Raw genomic sequence first — 17224 nt, 5'->3', positions numbered from 1 at the left:
GGACAATAGAAAGTCCTTTTTCAGATATGTGGGGAGTCAGAAGAAAAGCAATAACATTGGACCCCTGCTAAACCAAATGGGACAACTGACAACCGACACCCAGGAAAAAGCCAGCCTGCTTAGTGGATACTTTGCGTCGGTTTTTCACCAGCCCAAAGGAACCACCCTGCTTAGCATGATGTGGGACAGCCAGGGTGAGGGTGAATTTATACCCAGCATCAGTGTAGACCTTGTAAAGAAACACCTTAAGAGGACAGATCCCTTCAAGTCAGCTGGTCCTGACAGATTGCACCCCAGAGTACTTAAGGAGCTGTCAGGCATCATAGCCCAGCCACTGGCAAAGATATTCAAGAACTTGTGGTGCTCAGGTGAAGTATCCGAAGATTGGAAGAAGGCCAATGCGATGCCTATTTTCAAGAAAGGGAGGAAAGTAGATCCAGGGAACTACAGGCCAATCAGCTTGACCTCAATCCCTAGAAAGATTCTGGAAAAAATTATCAAAGAGACCATACTAAACAAGCTGGCTGATGGCAACATCCTGCAGGACAGCCAGCACGGGTTTGTTGTGGGTAGGTCTCGTCTGACCAATCTCATCTCCTTTTATGACCAGGTCACATATCACCTGGACAAGGGAGAAGAGATTGACGTCATATATCTGGACTTTAAAAAAGTCTTTGATCTGCTACCTCAGGATCTCCTCATGGAAAAATTGGCAAACTGTGACATCAGCTACATCACAGTCCGATGGCTGGGGAATTCACCCTGAAGTCAGACCCAGAGAGTGGTAGTTGATGGAAGTGAATCATCTTGGCGATCTGTGACCAGTGGTGTCCCCGAAGGCTCCGTCCTTGGACCTGTTCTCTTTAACGTCTTTATTAATAATGTGGACACTGGTGTCAGAAGTGGACTGGCCAAGTTTGCTGATGACACTAAACTTTGGGGCAGAGCTTCCACCCCAGAGGATAGGCTGGTGATCTAGGCTGACCTGGATAGGCTTAGTAAGTGGGCAGATATAAACCTGATGTCACTCAATAGGGAAAAATGCAAGGTACTCCACCTCGGGGGGGGCGGGAAAAACCCACAGCACGCTTATAGCCTCAGCAGCACTACACTCACTAGCACCACGGCCAAAAGGGACTTGGGGGTCATGACTGACCACAAGATGAACATGAGTCACCAATGCAATGTCGTAGCTGGTAAAGCAAACAAAACTCTAGCTTGCATCTATAGATACTTCTCAAGTAAATCTCAGAATGTCATCTTCCCACTGTACTCAGCCTTCATGAGGCCGCAGCTGAAGTACTGCATCCAATTCTGGGCTCCACAATTTAAGAAGGATGTGGCAAAGCTTGAGAGAGTCCCAAGGAGAGCCACGTACATGATCAGAGGGCAAGAGAACATACCTCTAAGGAAGTGGAGAGAACATACCTCTAAGGAAGTGGAGAAAACTTCCCACTATGCTACCAAAACCTGGAACTAGATTCTACTGTCTTTAACTCCTACATGGCAGTGGTTCTCAAACCTGCTTTTAGCTTTCACACTTTTTTTTTTATTATGGAAAAATAATAGAGCAATTCTTCTGTTCCAAGGAACTTGGAAAGACCACAGTAGGCACCCTGGTTGAGGGTAACTGTTATATGGAGTCATATTCACTCTAACCAAACTATTTTGAAAACTAAGTACCTTGGAAGACTAGGGCATATAGAAATACAGGAGTACTTAATTAAGTAAAGGTATCACTGCTACTCTTTCTAGAGGCCATTAGGTTTGTGTCCTCCATGAGTGCCCCTACCAGTTTGTAGACAACTGAAAATCTTGCCACTTGGGCCCAGAAGTTAAGTATTAAGTCCCACTAACCTTGCGCTTCCCTCTCCCCCCCCCTTCCTTCAGCCCACAAAATCTACATTAGCTTCTGTTACCCAGTGTAAATTGGGCAGTTGCCCAGTTTTTGGACATGAAATTCTGCTAGACTTCTGTGTCTGCTTCTGACTATTTAGCCCAAGGTTATTTTGTCTCCTGCTTCAATCCAGCATGCATAACATACAGGAGACCTGTAGCTCTGAAGCTCACTGCTATCTCTATAGTAGTCAGAGCAAGATATCTTTAAAAGCTTTTAACAGAGAACTAAGATGTGTGACAATAGTCAATAACTGCATATCCAGTCACCTAAAGACTAGCTGTGTGTGAACACAACTGAGTCCCATTTCACCCAAATGTATAGCAAGCAGGGAGTTCAGACTGACAGTTCACTTTGCCATGTTGGAGCACAGAGAAAAAACCCCCCCCCCCCCCCCCCCCATATGAACTGCACACTATTGATAGAAGTCAGATGTCAGAGCCAGATGGCAAAAAGTTCAATTCTACCCCTCCCCACCCTTTTCATTTGACACTTCCTGCTCCCTGCAAACCTCAAAACAGCTTCAGATTTTTTTTCATGGGTTGAGGAAGTGTAATTGGATTCAGTGCAAGTTACAGGAACATATGTGAGCAGGGAGGATTAGGGCTGTGCAGGCAGGCGGCCTTGTGGAAAAATGGAAAAATCCATTTTAATTTCTGCCATGAAAAGTTGTTAGTGCATTTCCTATCAAAGCAGATTTAAAAAGAAAAGACTGATAGTATAATTGCAGTTTGCTTGGAAAGTAGATTAGGGTTCATGCTGTCAGGATGGTGTTCCATGAAGATTGTATTCAGGGCACAGTGATGGTGACGGTTGCTGAGTGACTCTATAGGAGCTTAAAGAATGATCTCCCCTCCCCTCCCTTCCCCTCCCGTGCAATCTATATCTGGTCTCTAACTCACAAGATCAGATTGCGGGGGAATAGACCCCGCAGTCTTCCCTTTGTTGATATGACTCAAGTTATTAACTTACTAGTTAACGAGGAAGTGGGATCTTGCAAAATTAATGAATTATAGGCACTGTCTTGCAGATGAGGGCATTAAGTAAACCTTTTGTCCTCTTGAGTGGCAGCTCATGAGTGCCAAAGCAGAAGGGGAACAATAGGCTATTCCATGTTTGTCATCAGGCCAGGACTTGACCTGCATTTAATTATCTGATTTGCCACAGGCTTCCTATGTGACTTTAAGAGGTCTCTTAAGTGTCTAAGTACCTTTTGGAAACTTTGGGCTTTAGTGCAGTTGTGATTCTCTTTCCCATCACCTAAAGTAAGATAATAGCATTTCCCTACCTCGTTGGGCTGATTGGAGCCTTAGTATATTACTGTCATAAGTGTTTGACTTCAGTATTGGTAACTGTACCGATATCTGTAATAGACACAGGAGCCATCACGAGAGGCAGGGATCAGACTGGTGCACATGTCCCTCTAGAATGAGATGGTAGAAGGCAGAGCCAGCCTTAGGGAAAATGGTGCCCTGGGTGAGCTTGTATTTTGGTGCCCTGCCCCAGGGATCACTCTGGCTTGGCCTGGATCATCATGTCCCTTTTGGCTGGGGCAGAGGCTTCCAGCTTCGCAGTTGGTTCTTTCCCAGTCACCAGCCCACACCAGGCTCTTCCTGAGCAGCAGCTGGAGGCATGGGAAGGGCTAAGGATTGGCAGTAGTATCCTGCTGACCATGGTACCGTGGGTGGTCAGCCACATCACCCACCTCTAAGGCTGGCTCTGGTAGAAGGTGCAAATGATGGGGAGGCAGGATGCTAGCTTTGCTGCCCTATTTATAAGGGACAGATTAGCTTTTAAATTTCCATTGTGGAACTGCAAAGTCATCTAGATGAGTGTTATTTACATACAACCCCTAGATTCCAAAGACTGCAAAGAGAATTTCTTAATCTTGCTGCTGGGCACAGCTTGAAGTCTTGGTAGTATATAAGGGCTTTCACTGTTTGGTCAGTGATACCGTTGTCACCTATGCTTTACTCTGGATCAGATGCTCAATGTGAAAGGAAGCCAGTTCTGGGGAAACAACCTGGGAAAGGTTGGCAGCCTAGGGTTGTTCTTACTTACAAGGCAGACAGGGTTATTTGCTTCTATTTGCTTCTTTCACAGTTCTACTATTATAAAGCCTCTAAATAATTCATCAGTTGTTGACTTCTCTCATGACTTCCGTTGCATGCTTGCTTGTTCTTTAATGTAGTGCAAACACTACTGAAATAGTGTCTGGGATTGCACAACAACAATGAGATCTGTGCTGTGATGTAGGTATAAGAGCAGTCCTCCTCCTGCATCAGCTGAAGTACTATAACCTGCTCTTCTGCTGTTTGCCCTTCTGCAAAAGGGCACACAGGAGTGCTGTTCTTTTCGTGACCATGTTGCCTTTTCCTAGGTCAAGCCCATCAGTTCTCTCTACAACTTCATAGTGGTAAGAGCCGATGGGGGTGGGGGGAGCCCTTTACAGAAGTTCTTAATTTAAAAGAATGGCTGTAATCACATTGGGCAATGCAGCTATGAGAGTAAATAATGTAGGCTATGTAAAGAATAGGATACAGGAAAATATTGCCTGTTCATGTCATTATTCAAACTGGTGGCATGCTCACTGATCTGGAATACTGCATAAAATATTAAGTCCCCTGGAGCGACTAAGATCTGTCATTTACAAAATGGGATCTAAATGCCTAAGAGTATAGTCTCCTGGGGGAGAAGGGTGGGGTAATCAGTGGGATTTGAGGTGAATGGAAGCAAGGAGAAGGGGTGAAGCATTCACTAGATTCCCATAATAAAAAGGTATTAAAAGTCAGTCAGAAAAGCCATGGAATCTTTCACGAGAAAGCGGGTTTCCCATATGAGGATAGTAGAAAGGCTGACTCCTCAGTCCTTGAAAGAAGATGAAGAAGTAAATGAGGAATGAGGGTTAGATGGCTTAAGTCAGATATTCTTGCTTGTCCTGCTGTCGCAATAGATGTACAAGGGGAAGGCCAGTGAAATAGAGAGACATTGTACTTAAAACTGACAAAAAGAAATGGTGTACACACAAGTCTCCTCAGCACATGGAACCTGCTGCCACAAGACTTGGATGTTTAAGATGATAGTAATCTTCAAAAAGAGGGTAGATTATATATAGTGTTAATTGATATTGTCGTAGCATCTGGAGAAGCCAATTCTACAGTGCTTGGCACAGGACCACAACTACCAAATGCAGAACAGAAGACACCCTTGCACTAAAACTGACTTTAAGATAATGAGAACCTCTACCACTTTATTGGATAGGCCTAAAGATAAATTGAAGAGGCTTCTGGCCTGGGACTGTGAAGCTGTTTCAGCCTCCTTCTGCTGGAGAGGGAAGTTCAGATAAGGGGTGGGGGGAAGCAGGGGAGGACCACGGGCAATTGCCCCAGTCCTCGGGGACCGGACAGGCCGGCTCCTGTGGTCCCAGCACTGCAGCTGGGAACCACATGGTGCCAGAGAGGCAGGGGGTGAAGGGGAGTATGGTGGTAGCAGCAGGCAGGAATGGCTGTATCAGGGGAAGGGGCAGTGAGCAGGTGTGCAGAGCACAGTGACAGCTGGGCAGGAGCACAGGGCCCACGCTGGTGCACTGGGGCCAGTGCTGGCAATGGCCCAGAGCGGTGCGGCAGGAGCAAAAGGCCGAAGCAGGCTTCCCCCCTCTCCCTGCTGGCACAGCCCAGCCCAGCTCCATAGAGTTCCTGCCAGCCCATGCCCCACGCTCCTGCCGCCCCGCTCTGGGCCCCCGCCAGCACTGGCCCCAATGCACCAGCACAGGCCCTGCGCTCCCACCCAGCTGTCGCTGCACTCCGCAGGGGATGGGGTGGGGATCGGGAAGTGGCATGAGAAGGGCAGCAGCGGCAGATGGAGGGGGAGGTGGCAGAGAGTGGCAGCAGGGGGTCCACGCTGGTGCCCTGGGGCCAGGAACATGGAGTCCGGGCTTGAAGGAGTGCTGGCAGGGGCTCTGCCTGCCGTGGGGGTGGAGCTGTGGGCAAACCCTCCCCCTCCACACATGCACCCTCCCCAGCCACCCTTTCCCCACACACTCACAGCCCCCACAAACTCCACATTCACACACACCCATATACTCCCCCACCCCACATACATGCACATCCACCCCCACGCCTATCCACTGCACCACACACACACACCCACAACCTCCCACACACACCCACAGCCCTCAACAAACCTATACCCACTCCCCCATGCTCCCACCCCCCACAACATACAAGAGCAAGACTTCATTTTAAACTATTGTGCAATCACCTCTATGCACACTACACTAACACATGTAAATCAGGACAAAAATATTTTTTGAAATCATAAATGAATGTTGTAGTAGATGTTTGATTTTTAGAATATAATTTGATATTTTTCTGGTTCCAAGATAGTAAACCCCCTTGCTGAAAGGAGTACTTCTGGGGGGTTAGAGGGTGGGAGTTCCAGTCCCAAGGTGGCGACCAGGGGCGGGGCTACCCGTGCGGCCCCTGATGGCCTGCCAAAACTCAGTAAGCGGCCCTCCGCCTGGTAATAATAGCCCACCCCTGGCCTAAGCCCGTGGGCCCCCCGCCCTGGTTCCTGCCCCCATCGGGCACTGGGCCTGGCCTTCCCAGCTTCAGACCACCTCAGTTGCCTTTCCAGGCTCAGGCTTTAATCCTTCAGTCTTCTGCCTTTCTGTCTCCTGAGCCTGTCTCCTGAGCCTGGCCCCTGGCAAGGCTCAGAACTGCACATGCCCCTCAGCACATGCAGCAAAGTGGCTTGCACCTGCCCCAGACAGGCTCAAACCCTCCCTTGCCTTCAGGCCCCCTCCATGGCCTCCAGACCTCCCCCAATAGCCATGCCTGGTCCTCCGGTTTAAACCAAAATACAAGCTCACTGGTGACACCTAAAACTTGGAGTCCACCAGCTATATAATAAATCCTCCTCATGTGGCTTCCCCACTAGCCATCAGCTCCTTACTTGCAGTCTGCAGGGCCATTCAGGTATCAGCCAGCCAGTCAGTCCCTGTCCTGTAGTCCTCTTGCTCAGGATCTTTTCTCCCTGTTGCCTGCAGGGCCATACTGCCTGCCTAGTCTCAAGCACTGACTGTATGTGCCTCCTCAGCCCTGCTACTTCTAGTTCGGTGACATTAAGTCAGCCCACTTTCTAGCTGCCCGCACCCTCTGAACCAGCTCAGCCTGCTACTGTTTCCTTTTAAAGTAACTGGAGCCCTCTGGCTCCCTAGTATACTAGCCCCATGAGGACTAGCCCCAGCAGTGCACTGCTGTATTAATTTTATTTTAATGGAAAATGTTACTTCCAAGGCTTGCCCATTTTCAGGAGGGCCCCTGGCTTTGCTGTTTTGCAACCCTGATTTAATTTTTTCTACCACTGCCACCCTCCCTGCCTGCCATTCCTGCATGAGGTTTTGAGTCACAACCATATCATTCTTGCTCAGAAACCTGTAATGAGTAGCACTAATGGGATCCAATTTCCTCTTACTGATGAAATGTTTCTTTTCTCCTTGTAATCTCTCTTCTTAGTGCCAATTCTGGGCTGAATTCTGGCCCTTTTAGGCTTCTGCTTTGATAAAACTTGGCGTGATGAGCTAACACAACCCCTAGTGACCTCCAGCACAAAATAGCAGGATTGGAAGGGACCTCTGGATATTATCTACTCAAGTGCCCATTTCCCCTCTCCCTGGTCCCTGCATCAAAGCCATCAAAGTCAAGTATCAGTCTAGCCTGTCTTAAATGTTCAAGGGTTGCAATTCCACAAACGTTCTGGTTAACCTGTTCCAATGCTTAATTAATGGAAGTTTATCCTAACATTCAACCTACATTTTCCTCGGTGCAGTCTGAGGCCATTGCTTCTTGTCCTGTTCCCTGCAGCCATATAGTCATAGTCTTTGTCTACCATCTTTTAAAACCATCCTTCAGACACTTGAAGACCTAACAACAGTAGCAGGGAGGCCCTGTCCCAAGCTTACCCTGCCTGGGCTGGGAGCACAGCAGCCTGGAGTCTAGGCAGAGGTTCCCCCAGATCCCCAACCTTGTGGATGTTTTTCTCTTAAATAATTTAGTGCTCATGAGTGTTAACTGATAGATGTGGCTTGTTGTGATCTCTTCTTACCTGTTCTTTACACAGCAAGTCCCTTATGCCCTGAGCCCAGTTCTGCTGTCCCATAGATGGACACATGTGCCACTGAAACCAGTCAGTGAAGCGGTGTCCTTCAGTGATGCTGGGGTACGTGTGTCAGAGCTTCCTTGAAGTTACTGCACAGCAGGATGAGGAGATCTGAGCAGCGCTTGATCTCATGAATTATGTTCTTGAATGGAGGGACAGAATTGAGCTAATACTTTCAAAAGTGAATATCTTGACAGAGAGGCTTTGAAGCAGTCTTTGCTTTTTCCAGCGCTTCAGTGTGTGTGGGCTTCCCTTTTGATTTTTTTAAGGGGCTATAAATGTCTCATGAAATGAGGGGGGAAGGGATGTAGGTCCTGCATCTCTTCACGTCTGGTTTCCCTAAGACAGAAGTTGTAGCGTATGGCTTCTACGAGAAATTAACATTCTGGCTTCTTGTAACACTTTTTTTTTTCTGCCTTGTATTCTTTCACTTGCATACAGGCTTTTTTTTGATCCCCAGTGTTAATGAGCCTGCTAGTAGCCCATGACACAGCTGTTACCTAACTATTGCTTTATGAAACTTGCTTTGTGTGTAGACTAAAGTTAGGTCTACGCAGCAAGCAAAGGTATCGCAGCATGTGTGGATGTCCTGACTAGTTTAGCTGGGTCAGGTATAAGAGCAGTGAAGCTACAGAAGCATGAGCTTCTAAAATCTGTATGGCTATGTCCTTGGTGCTCTCAGCATCTGCATTGGTTGTACTAAAACTAGCTTTGGTACATCTACCTCTGCAACTACATCTGTTAGTACATTGTATTGATGTACCCTCAAGGGGATTCAGAAAGTCCCATTTCACAAGAGTAAAGTGCTGTTTGTGACAGTGGTTGTTATAGGCTCTCTGGAAAATCCTTCAAGCAAATTAGGATACACTTTTGCACCGTTTGATCTGCAGATGCCTATGACTAACTCGAGAAATGTATTTGCCCATGGATAGTGGGAAGTTTTAAGTGTAAAATTCACTCTTGTTATAACTGATGTTACCCTAACTGAAGTCCCATACTCAGATGCATGTGTTGTTAACTCTCTTGCCTTGGAGCTTTGCCTGAAGATGGTGGAAGGACAGTTGACCACTGATAACACAACCACTTTGCAGTATGGACACAGGATAGAACACACTCAAGTACCTCTCGCAGTTCCTCTGAAGCTTTGTACCAAAGCATTATACCCACACTTGCCAGACCTGTTCTCTGGTAGCTCTCAGAGAAAAAACTCAGAGTAGCTCAGCTTATTGCAGGACTCAGCTACCTGATGTGTGCCTCCAGAAATGTTAATGGAGCTTGTGAGTGAGTACAGTGCCACCATGAGCAAAGCAAGTCACAAGTTTTACAGTGTGGTCAGCACCTTACCTAGACTCCTGGTGGCCCCGGGCAAACTTTTAGTACCGGGCCCCCCTTTGCCAGTGATAATGATAATAATTATCATTATTTTCAACACTTCTGGGCTCCCTTTCTGTCTGGGCCCCAGGCGGCTGCTCAGTTTGTCCATGCCTGTGTCACTCTGTGGTAGAATGGGCTCTCAATAAGAGCCTTATGCATCAGTTTCTGCAGAACAGAGCCTTATTTTCAAAAAACAAAGGAAAAAAAGGGCTTCTTTGCCATCAAGAAGAGCAAAAGACCACCCAAGTGTAACGAGTCGTAGGTTGTCTTGCTGAATATACAAACAGCTCTGAAAGCAGAGCATTACCTAAGGCCCAAATTCTGACGACAGTACGCACCCTGAGCAGCTGTGCTGTGCACCAGGGATTTCTGTACCCTCTCCCAGCTTCAAGCTACTCTGTAGGAATAATGCTGCTAATTTCCTCTTTGGTTCAGAAGAAACATCTTCTGCACCAGATAGAACATTGTCGTCTTGGGAATAGAGCAAAGAATAACTTCTAGTCCCAGTTCATGCCAGCTGCATCTTGTGTCCTTGTGTGGAATCCCCAAGTTTTGCCTTGCCAGTATGCAGCAGAAGTGTCCTGGTTCCTCTTCAGGGCAAGTCTATAATAGTGAGCTGCAACAGTGGACATACCTTGCCCCCTTTCATAGTTTCATAGTTTGTAGGGTCGGAAGGGACCTTGACAGATCATCAAGTCCGACCCCCTGCCATGGCAGGAAAGAGCAATGGGGTCAAACCCAGCAAGGTGTTCATCTAGCCTCCTCTTAAAGACCCCCAGGGTAACCAATAGAAAATGGCTATGATGGTTAGTTAGGCATTTGTGTCCTCTCTTTATGACTACAGTCGCTGAGCAAGGCTAAATGCTCTACTCCTACTAAAGTCTGCACAGATGGGCAGTGGTAGCGTAGACTGTAGGTGCTATAGTAGCAATTACATCAGTACAGACAGTTGTACCTCACAGTGTAAGCCTATATGCCCCTACCCACCCTTCATACCAATTTTAATAGTTCAGGGTATTGGTTGTGCCTGTGTAGAGCAGCTCTGGTGAAGAGCCTTGACTGCTTTTGGCTTCCTTTACCTGGACCTCTCCACCTGTCACAGCAGAGACAAGAGAAGCTGATGGGCCATACTTTGCTGTTCTCCGCACTTATGGTCCACTTCTGTAAATCTGTGCCCTTCCCTCCCCACCCTGACACTCAGTGCACACAGAGTAATTGCTGTGAATGCAGTACATCTATACACTCGAACAAGATGTTTGCCTACAATAATCCAATTATCTATTGTTGGTGCAGTCACTGGGCCAGACTGTCAGCTCATAACCTGGCATCCCTCCATTGGAGTCATGTCAATTTGCATCAGTGGAGAATCTGGTTTCCTATTTCAGTCTTGGCTTTTCCTCCCTCAAAACTTTTATATGCTTAGAATTTCTGAGTGGCTTCAAGCATCTCCAAATGCTGCACACATTTTATATCTGGCATAAGAAAAGTCTTTTTTTACCAGTGATTTGTCATGATGCAAAATTTCAACTTTTTAGTCGTTGGTCACACATAGTGCCTTAGAGAGCCAGATAAAGGCAACTTAAAAAGCAGTTTGGAAAGCTTTTGGCAAAATTTTCTTTAAGAAAATAAAACCCTCACTTTATTTTCTTGATGGAAAGAGAAGGCTGGGCTTGAGGTAAAAGAACAATAGGTACTTCCTGATCTAGGCAGTACTTGGAAGTGTTCTTAAGGCAATTGGGGCATAAGTTAGTGATGTAGTTAAAATGACTTATGCATTATAGAAGCATTATCTCAGGTAGGGGTACACCAATAATGATTTTCTTGGCCCATACTAATAGCCAATGATTAACCAACCATATCAGCTGATGCTGATCTGATAACTAATATTTAGTAATAGTGCAAGGCATTTTAAACTACTGACATAAATAAACTGTTTTTTGGGGGGTGTTTTGCATTTAAAACACACACACGCTTCCTGGCGTGTTCTGGCCCTTGATGAGGAAGGTGGAGACCACCTAATTCCCATGCACATCACCCCCTTGCCTATGGCTCCTACCCTCAGCCCTGCTCTCTGTGCAACCTATGCTGCCATCTCAAGCAGGCAGTGTGGACTCTTGTGCAGACAGTGGCACTGGGCACATTTGGAGCCCCAGAGCACACTGTTGCCTCAGCGTCAGCCGGCCTTCACACAACTGAGTTCCCATAGCTGCCTGGGAGAAGCTGGTTTTGCAAAGTCCTACTCTGGACACGTTCAAAAAGCATTTGGATGATTATCTTGATGGGGTCATCTGACCCCAGCTGACTTCCTTGCTTTTGGGCAGGGGGATGGACCCAATGGTCTCATGAGGTCCCTTCCAGCTCCAATGTCTATGTAATTTATGAAAGTCAACCAGTTCCTGGCAGAGCGGAATGTCCTTCGCACGGTGCCTTACTCTGCCTGCGTGCAGCTCAACATCTTCACGACAACCACGGTACTCAGCCCCTTGCGCACATGGCATTGCCATGGCAGAGGCAGCAGCAGCAGGAGCTGGTAATGGTCCCTTTGTTGCTGAGCGCGCTGCCTTGTGATGGCTGTCTGGGACCTGCAGTCTGCCAGTGGCTCAGGACAGCAGTGGGGCACAGAAACCAGACTGCGCTCACCAGGGTGCTCTGGTCACTCACCCATAACTATCGACCACAACAACCAAAAAAACCCGATAACGGATAATGTCATTTCTCCTTTTGTCGGTACCAATCCAATAACCAATTGATATATTGGTGTACCCCTACTTTTATAGGTTTTATATTTAGCCAAGATTTGATTTTTTTATTTTTTTTAAAAACCACTCAAGCAGGGCAGTCTCTTAATAGAAATGTATTTATTGCTGAAACCATTAAATGATTACATACTCTCCTATAAGTTCTTCCCTCACTGCTGTCATTTAACAAGGTGGGTGCCACAATAAAGCTCTCTCTAACTGGCCTCCTCCTGTTTGATTCAGTCCTGTCGTCAGTTGTCATGGAAACAGTTGTGATGTCACAAGCTTTGTGTTAACTACTTCTTATAACTTTTTCATACCAAATTGTCCAATCCCATGGCACTGTGCTAAGCATTCCTTATATGGTGCACCAATTCCCTGGCACTGTGGCAGGCACATTCCTTATAAGCAAACTGTTGTGCCTTGCTCGCCTAGCACACCAATCACAGCACTCACATCTCCCAGGGCCACACAAGTGCTCTATTCAATTTTATTGCTTAGTTCCAGGAAGGCCTGGACTAGTTCTAAGAGCCTTAGCACAACTCAGTTTGCCTGCTACAGCTACCATCATGCTGAGTCATTCTAGCCTTATTAATAAATTTGTCTGGTAGAACCCTAAGTATCTACCAGGCTGTGTTCCAGTTGCAACATATTGTTAAGTGATTGACTTTGGTCTTGGTACTGACCACCAAAAAGTACACTGAGACTTTTTACATACTTGAGAGCTCTAGGATGGGATAGTTAGTGATTTGCAAGGGTACAGTGTCATGTACATGCACTGCCTTTTCTATACTTCTCGCAGAAAGATCTCTAGTCCCTCTTTGGTAATACCATGATGTCCAGGTATATGTGATACAATGTGGCCACAGATGAACTGGCTGCCTGCCTTCATGGATGAGCTAAGTAGAGACAGTAATGGTAGTGGGAGGAACTAGGCTTCTGTTTTCATGGCCATAATCAGCGTAGCAGCGAACTTGTGGATTTGTTAATCATTGAAGAGGGTTTCTTGTTCAACTTCTCCCTATCACTTTCTGAAATGCCAGGCCTTGCTGCCAAAACGTTACACGGGGACGTGGTCTGTGTTCCATTAATGGTCCTTGTGACTGGCATCAGTTCCATCTGCCTCTTTCTCAACATTATACACCTTGGTTATGGGGTTGGTTACTAATTGTGGTGAGAGCATGTTACAGTGACTCAGTGCTGGGTGTAGTAAACCACTGCAGATCTGTAAAGAGTCTTCTCAAATGCTGACCTACAAAACACCCCGCTCCCATTAATCCAGTCTTTTCCAAGAAAATGCTATGGTCAGACATCGAAAGGACTGAAACAAATCTAGTAACTGGACCAAGTCCAAAAGAAAAGAAAAAGATGAAAATGGTTTTGTCAGAGTCAAATGTTTCCAGGGAACACTTTCAGATGCTATTTTTTACATGAGCACCCTGCCCGTGTTGAAACTGTCAGGCAGTCGTACTGAACGTAAAGCTCTCCGAATACTCTTCCATTCTAACTGATTTCTGGCATGTATTGTTCCTGTGGAGGAAAAACTGAATGAAAATCAGCAAAAACACCCAAAATAAAGAATGTTTATATCTTGCTTGATCTCTACTGCTGTTCATAGGGAAAAATAATCCCTTTTAAAATTATGGCTAGATTATGCATGTTGAGGATAGGATATGCATTTTGAGGGTGGTTTTAATTTGCAGTGTGCTTTACAAGAAAATTGCCTCATCTCTGGAAAAGCTTAGAAAAAAATTCCCTTGTGTACGGCACAACTAAGTCCCAAGTATTTAAAGACTACCATTAAAGGCCACCATTAGTTTGCATACTGCAAGGAGACTGTTTCTGCCCATCCTCATTCATGTCTTATCTCCACATGGTTATCCCTGACTTAGCTCCATGTGTGCACTCCATGCCCCAGTCTCAGAGTAAAAACAGACCTTACATGATGTTTCATTTGTGCTGCCATCAAATTTTTGTAGGTGCTGCCAGTACCTGAGGGGCTGGATCCTTCATGGGAATTCCCATGGTGCACAGGATTTAGGCCCTCCAGCCCCAGGCATATGTGCGTGGCTTTCCCAGCTTGCAGAGACATGCCCTGGGAAATCTCAGGGCACCTCTCTGTAAGCAGGGTAAGTCAAGGCTCCCCACTTACAGAGACTCACCCCAGGATCTTCAGGAGCATATCTCGGCGAGCCTGCACAAGTCCTGGAGGCCCAGAACCCAGGGAATCCCCAGCACCCTATGTCTCCATGCCAAGACCCAGGGCCTTCTGTCTCCACCCTGGGACCTGTGCTGGGTCTATGCCAACCCATTCTTCATGAAGAGGCATGAGTCAGACCAATCCTGGCAAAGAGGCATAAAGCTGCCTGGGACCCAAGGAATTCCAAGCACCCTGTGCCCTTGTGCCAGGACCTGCACTGAGCTATGTTGAGTTAAGCACAGGTGAGTACAAGACCTGGCACAGGTCCTGGAGTGGAGGCACAAAGCATCAGGGATTTCCCAGATCCTTCACTGGTATTTATACCTCCACAGGACCTGGTGCAGGTCCCAGCAACAAGGCATAGGACAGTGAGGGACCCTTGGGCAAGGGGAACACTTCCCCCATTGTCCTGTGTCAAGCCCCTGCCCAATGAAGGACAGCAGGTAGTGGGTGTTTTCCCCAATAGAGTGGATCAGGTGTTGCAGGATGCGTCCTACCACAACTGACTGGCCTTGTCTGACAACAGCTGTTTTACCCTTTGTCTCATGTTTTCTCTTTATATGCAAGTGAAGTGGCTTTTTGGCGTGTTGTGGTTGCACTTTTGGCCTCCAGGTCAGACAGCCAAATTATCTCCACTGCCATGTTCTGAATCCTAATCCATTGAACAGAATGGGGAATGTCTGCCAAAAGCCCTCTGTCTGTGTAGGATTTTCCACCCTTTTAGATGCTATGGACTGGATTAATCCCTTGCTGTTCCTCTGTGGAGGAAAGTGATCTGAGAGAGCCCCAGAGCAGCTTCTGCTCTTCACTCCCTCCTGCCAACATGAACATTTCTGCCACTTGCTGCTCTGTCCTTCATAGATTCATAGATTCATAGATGTTAGGGTCGGAAGGGACCTCAACAGATCATCAAGTCCGACCCCCTGCATAGGCAGGAAAGAGGGCTGGGTCTAGATGACCCCAGCTAGATGCCTATCTAACCTCCTCTTGAAGACCCCCAGGGTAGGGGAGAGCACCACCTCCCTTGGGAGCCCATTCCAGACCTTGGCTACTCTAACTGTGAAGAAGTTCTTCCTAATGTCTGGTCTAAATCTGCTCTCTGCTAGCTTGTGGCCATTATTTCTTGTAACCCCCGGGGGCGCCTTGGTGAATAAAACCTCGCCAATTCCCTTCTGTGCCCCCGTGATGAACTTATAGGCAGCCACAAGGTCGCCTCTCAACCTTCTCTTGCGGAGGCTGAAGAGGGCCAGGTGCCCCAGTCTCTCCTCGTAGGGCTTGGCCTGCAAGCCCCTAACCATACGAGTGGCCCTTCTCTGGACCCTCTCCAGTCTGAGCAAGGGTGATGCTCCTTTATGCAGCAGCAGCATTTCGTGTGGATGCCTCCAAGGTGGCTGTGGCACAGCCAGGAGAAGGATTCTTTCTGGAGCTGTACTGCCTCACTGTGCAGGGCTGCCAGAGCAGTTGAGGAAAGCCAGCCTTTCCTGTGGAGGCTAGTGCCCCAGGGGCACTTAAAAGGCTTTCTTACAGCAGGCTTGCAGGGCTGTCCCTGCTCCCTAAACTTCCTCTCATCAGAGGGCTGTTGCCTGGCAGTGCTGAAAGCCACCTCGGGCTTTGCTCACACTTCCCTGTAGACTGTTACTTCTCTCTGGGGTTCTGCTTGGATACATCAAGGGCAGGGATTTATTTAGGCTGGTGGACCACTTAATGAGTTTTTAGCGAGCTGTTGAGGGCCATTAGGGTGCCCCCCCGGGCTATTTGGCCCAGCCCTGGGATACATTGTAGCCTTCCCTCAACCATTCCCCTTAGGCTGGTAGCTGTGCAGGGTTGGTTTTGTAAAGCAGAAGTTCCCAGAGATAGTGAAGAATGAGCTGATGGCTAAGGCCTTCTCTGCAGGCTGAGCCACTGGGGGTGTTTAAGCCAGCCCCTTGGAAAGAACTGGCAGATCACTGTCTTGGTTTAAAAGCTGGAATGAGGGGGTCACCTGCAGTATAGCAAGCGACCAAACCAAATGAGATATTAAGGAACAAATGGGCTGTGGGCTCTTCTACGAGGGCAGTGACCCTGCAAAAGGTGATGAGGTACAACAGGAAACAGCCAGTCTGCTGCAAGATAAATGAAAATTACTGCATCCTTGTCTCTTCAGCCTGAGATTCCAACCATTCCTTCCTTGAGAACTGGCCCTGAAGGCTAAGATGACTTCTCCAGTTTACAAGTCAGGACACAGGAGAATAGCCACAGCACAGCATCCGAGCTACATTCCTGACCAGCCTGCTGGAATCTGAGGAGGAAGCTGTCTTGCTCTACTTCTTGTAATAAAGATTCTGCAATTAGAGATGTCTGACCCTGCTGTGATAATGATAATGTATGCATGTTAAGGAGTCAACACATAGCTCTCAAACAGAGCAGAGATGTAGGATAACAAGGCACCATTTTACCTCCACCTACAGCCACTTGCTTGTGAATGTAGTAGACCAGTAGTTTTCAATCTTTTTTCATTTGTGGACCCCTAAACAATTTTGAATGGAGGTGTGGTCTCCTTTGGATTGTAAATGTGGGTATTCACATGCTTTTGATGGATCATAGTCATCTTTCACAGACCCCTTAGAATAGTCTGGGGACCTCAGGGGTCAACAGACCACAGGTTGAAAACCACTGTAGTAGATTAAGAATAAACTTTGCAGATGCCCCAGAGTAATTTGGTTTATTGAAATCAGCAAAATGAAGCATTTTAAGATTTTACCTCAGGGTTTTTTTGTTTTGTTTTGTTGTTTTGGTGATGCTGCAGGCTTCTTAGCAAAGTTGCTTGCTTTTTTTCCAAACAGACTTAATGGACCACAAGATGATTCAGTTCAGGAT

The 17224-nt window shown here is 47.1% G+C and overlaps 1 protein-coding gene across 5 annotated transcripts in view; it reads left to right on the top strand.

Moving 5' to 3' along the window:
* Window positions 1-16657, top strand: part of LOC106721812 (disks large-associated protein 4-like) — a 244452-nt gene extending 227795 nt beyond the window's left edge. For all 5 annotated transcript variants that reach the window (XM_025205382.1, XM_025205380.1, XM_025205381.1 and 2 more), the window contains one exon: window positions 16512-16657. In XM_025205382.1, coding sequence (XP_025061167.1) covers window positions 16512-16516 — 5 coding nt within the window. In that variant the 3' untranslated portion in view covers window positions 16517-16657. The remainder of the gene's footprint in view (window positions 1-16511) is intronic.
* The last annotated feature ends 567 nt before the right edge of the window (window positions 16658-17224 follow it).

Source organism: Alligator sinensis, unplaced genomic scaffold (genome assembly GCF_000455745.1).
Source record: "Alligator sinensis unplaced genomic scaffold, ASM45574v1 scaffold511_1, whole genome shotgun sequence".
Taxonomy (NCBI): Eukaryota; Metazoa; Chordata; order Crocodylia; family Alligatoridae; genus Alligator; species Alligator sinensis.
Note: the sequence above shows the minus strand (reverse complement) of the source record. Positions and strands in the feature narration are given on the sequence as shown.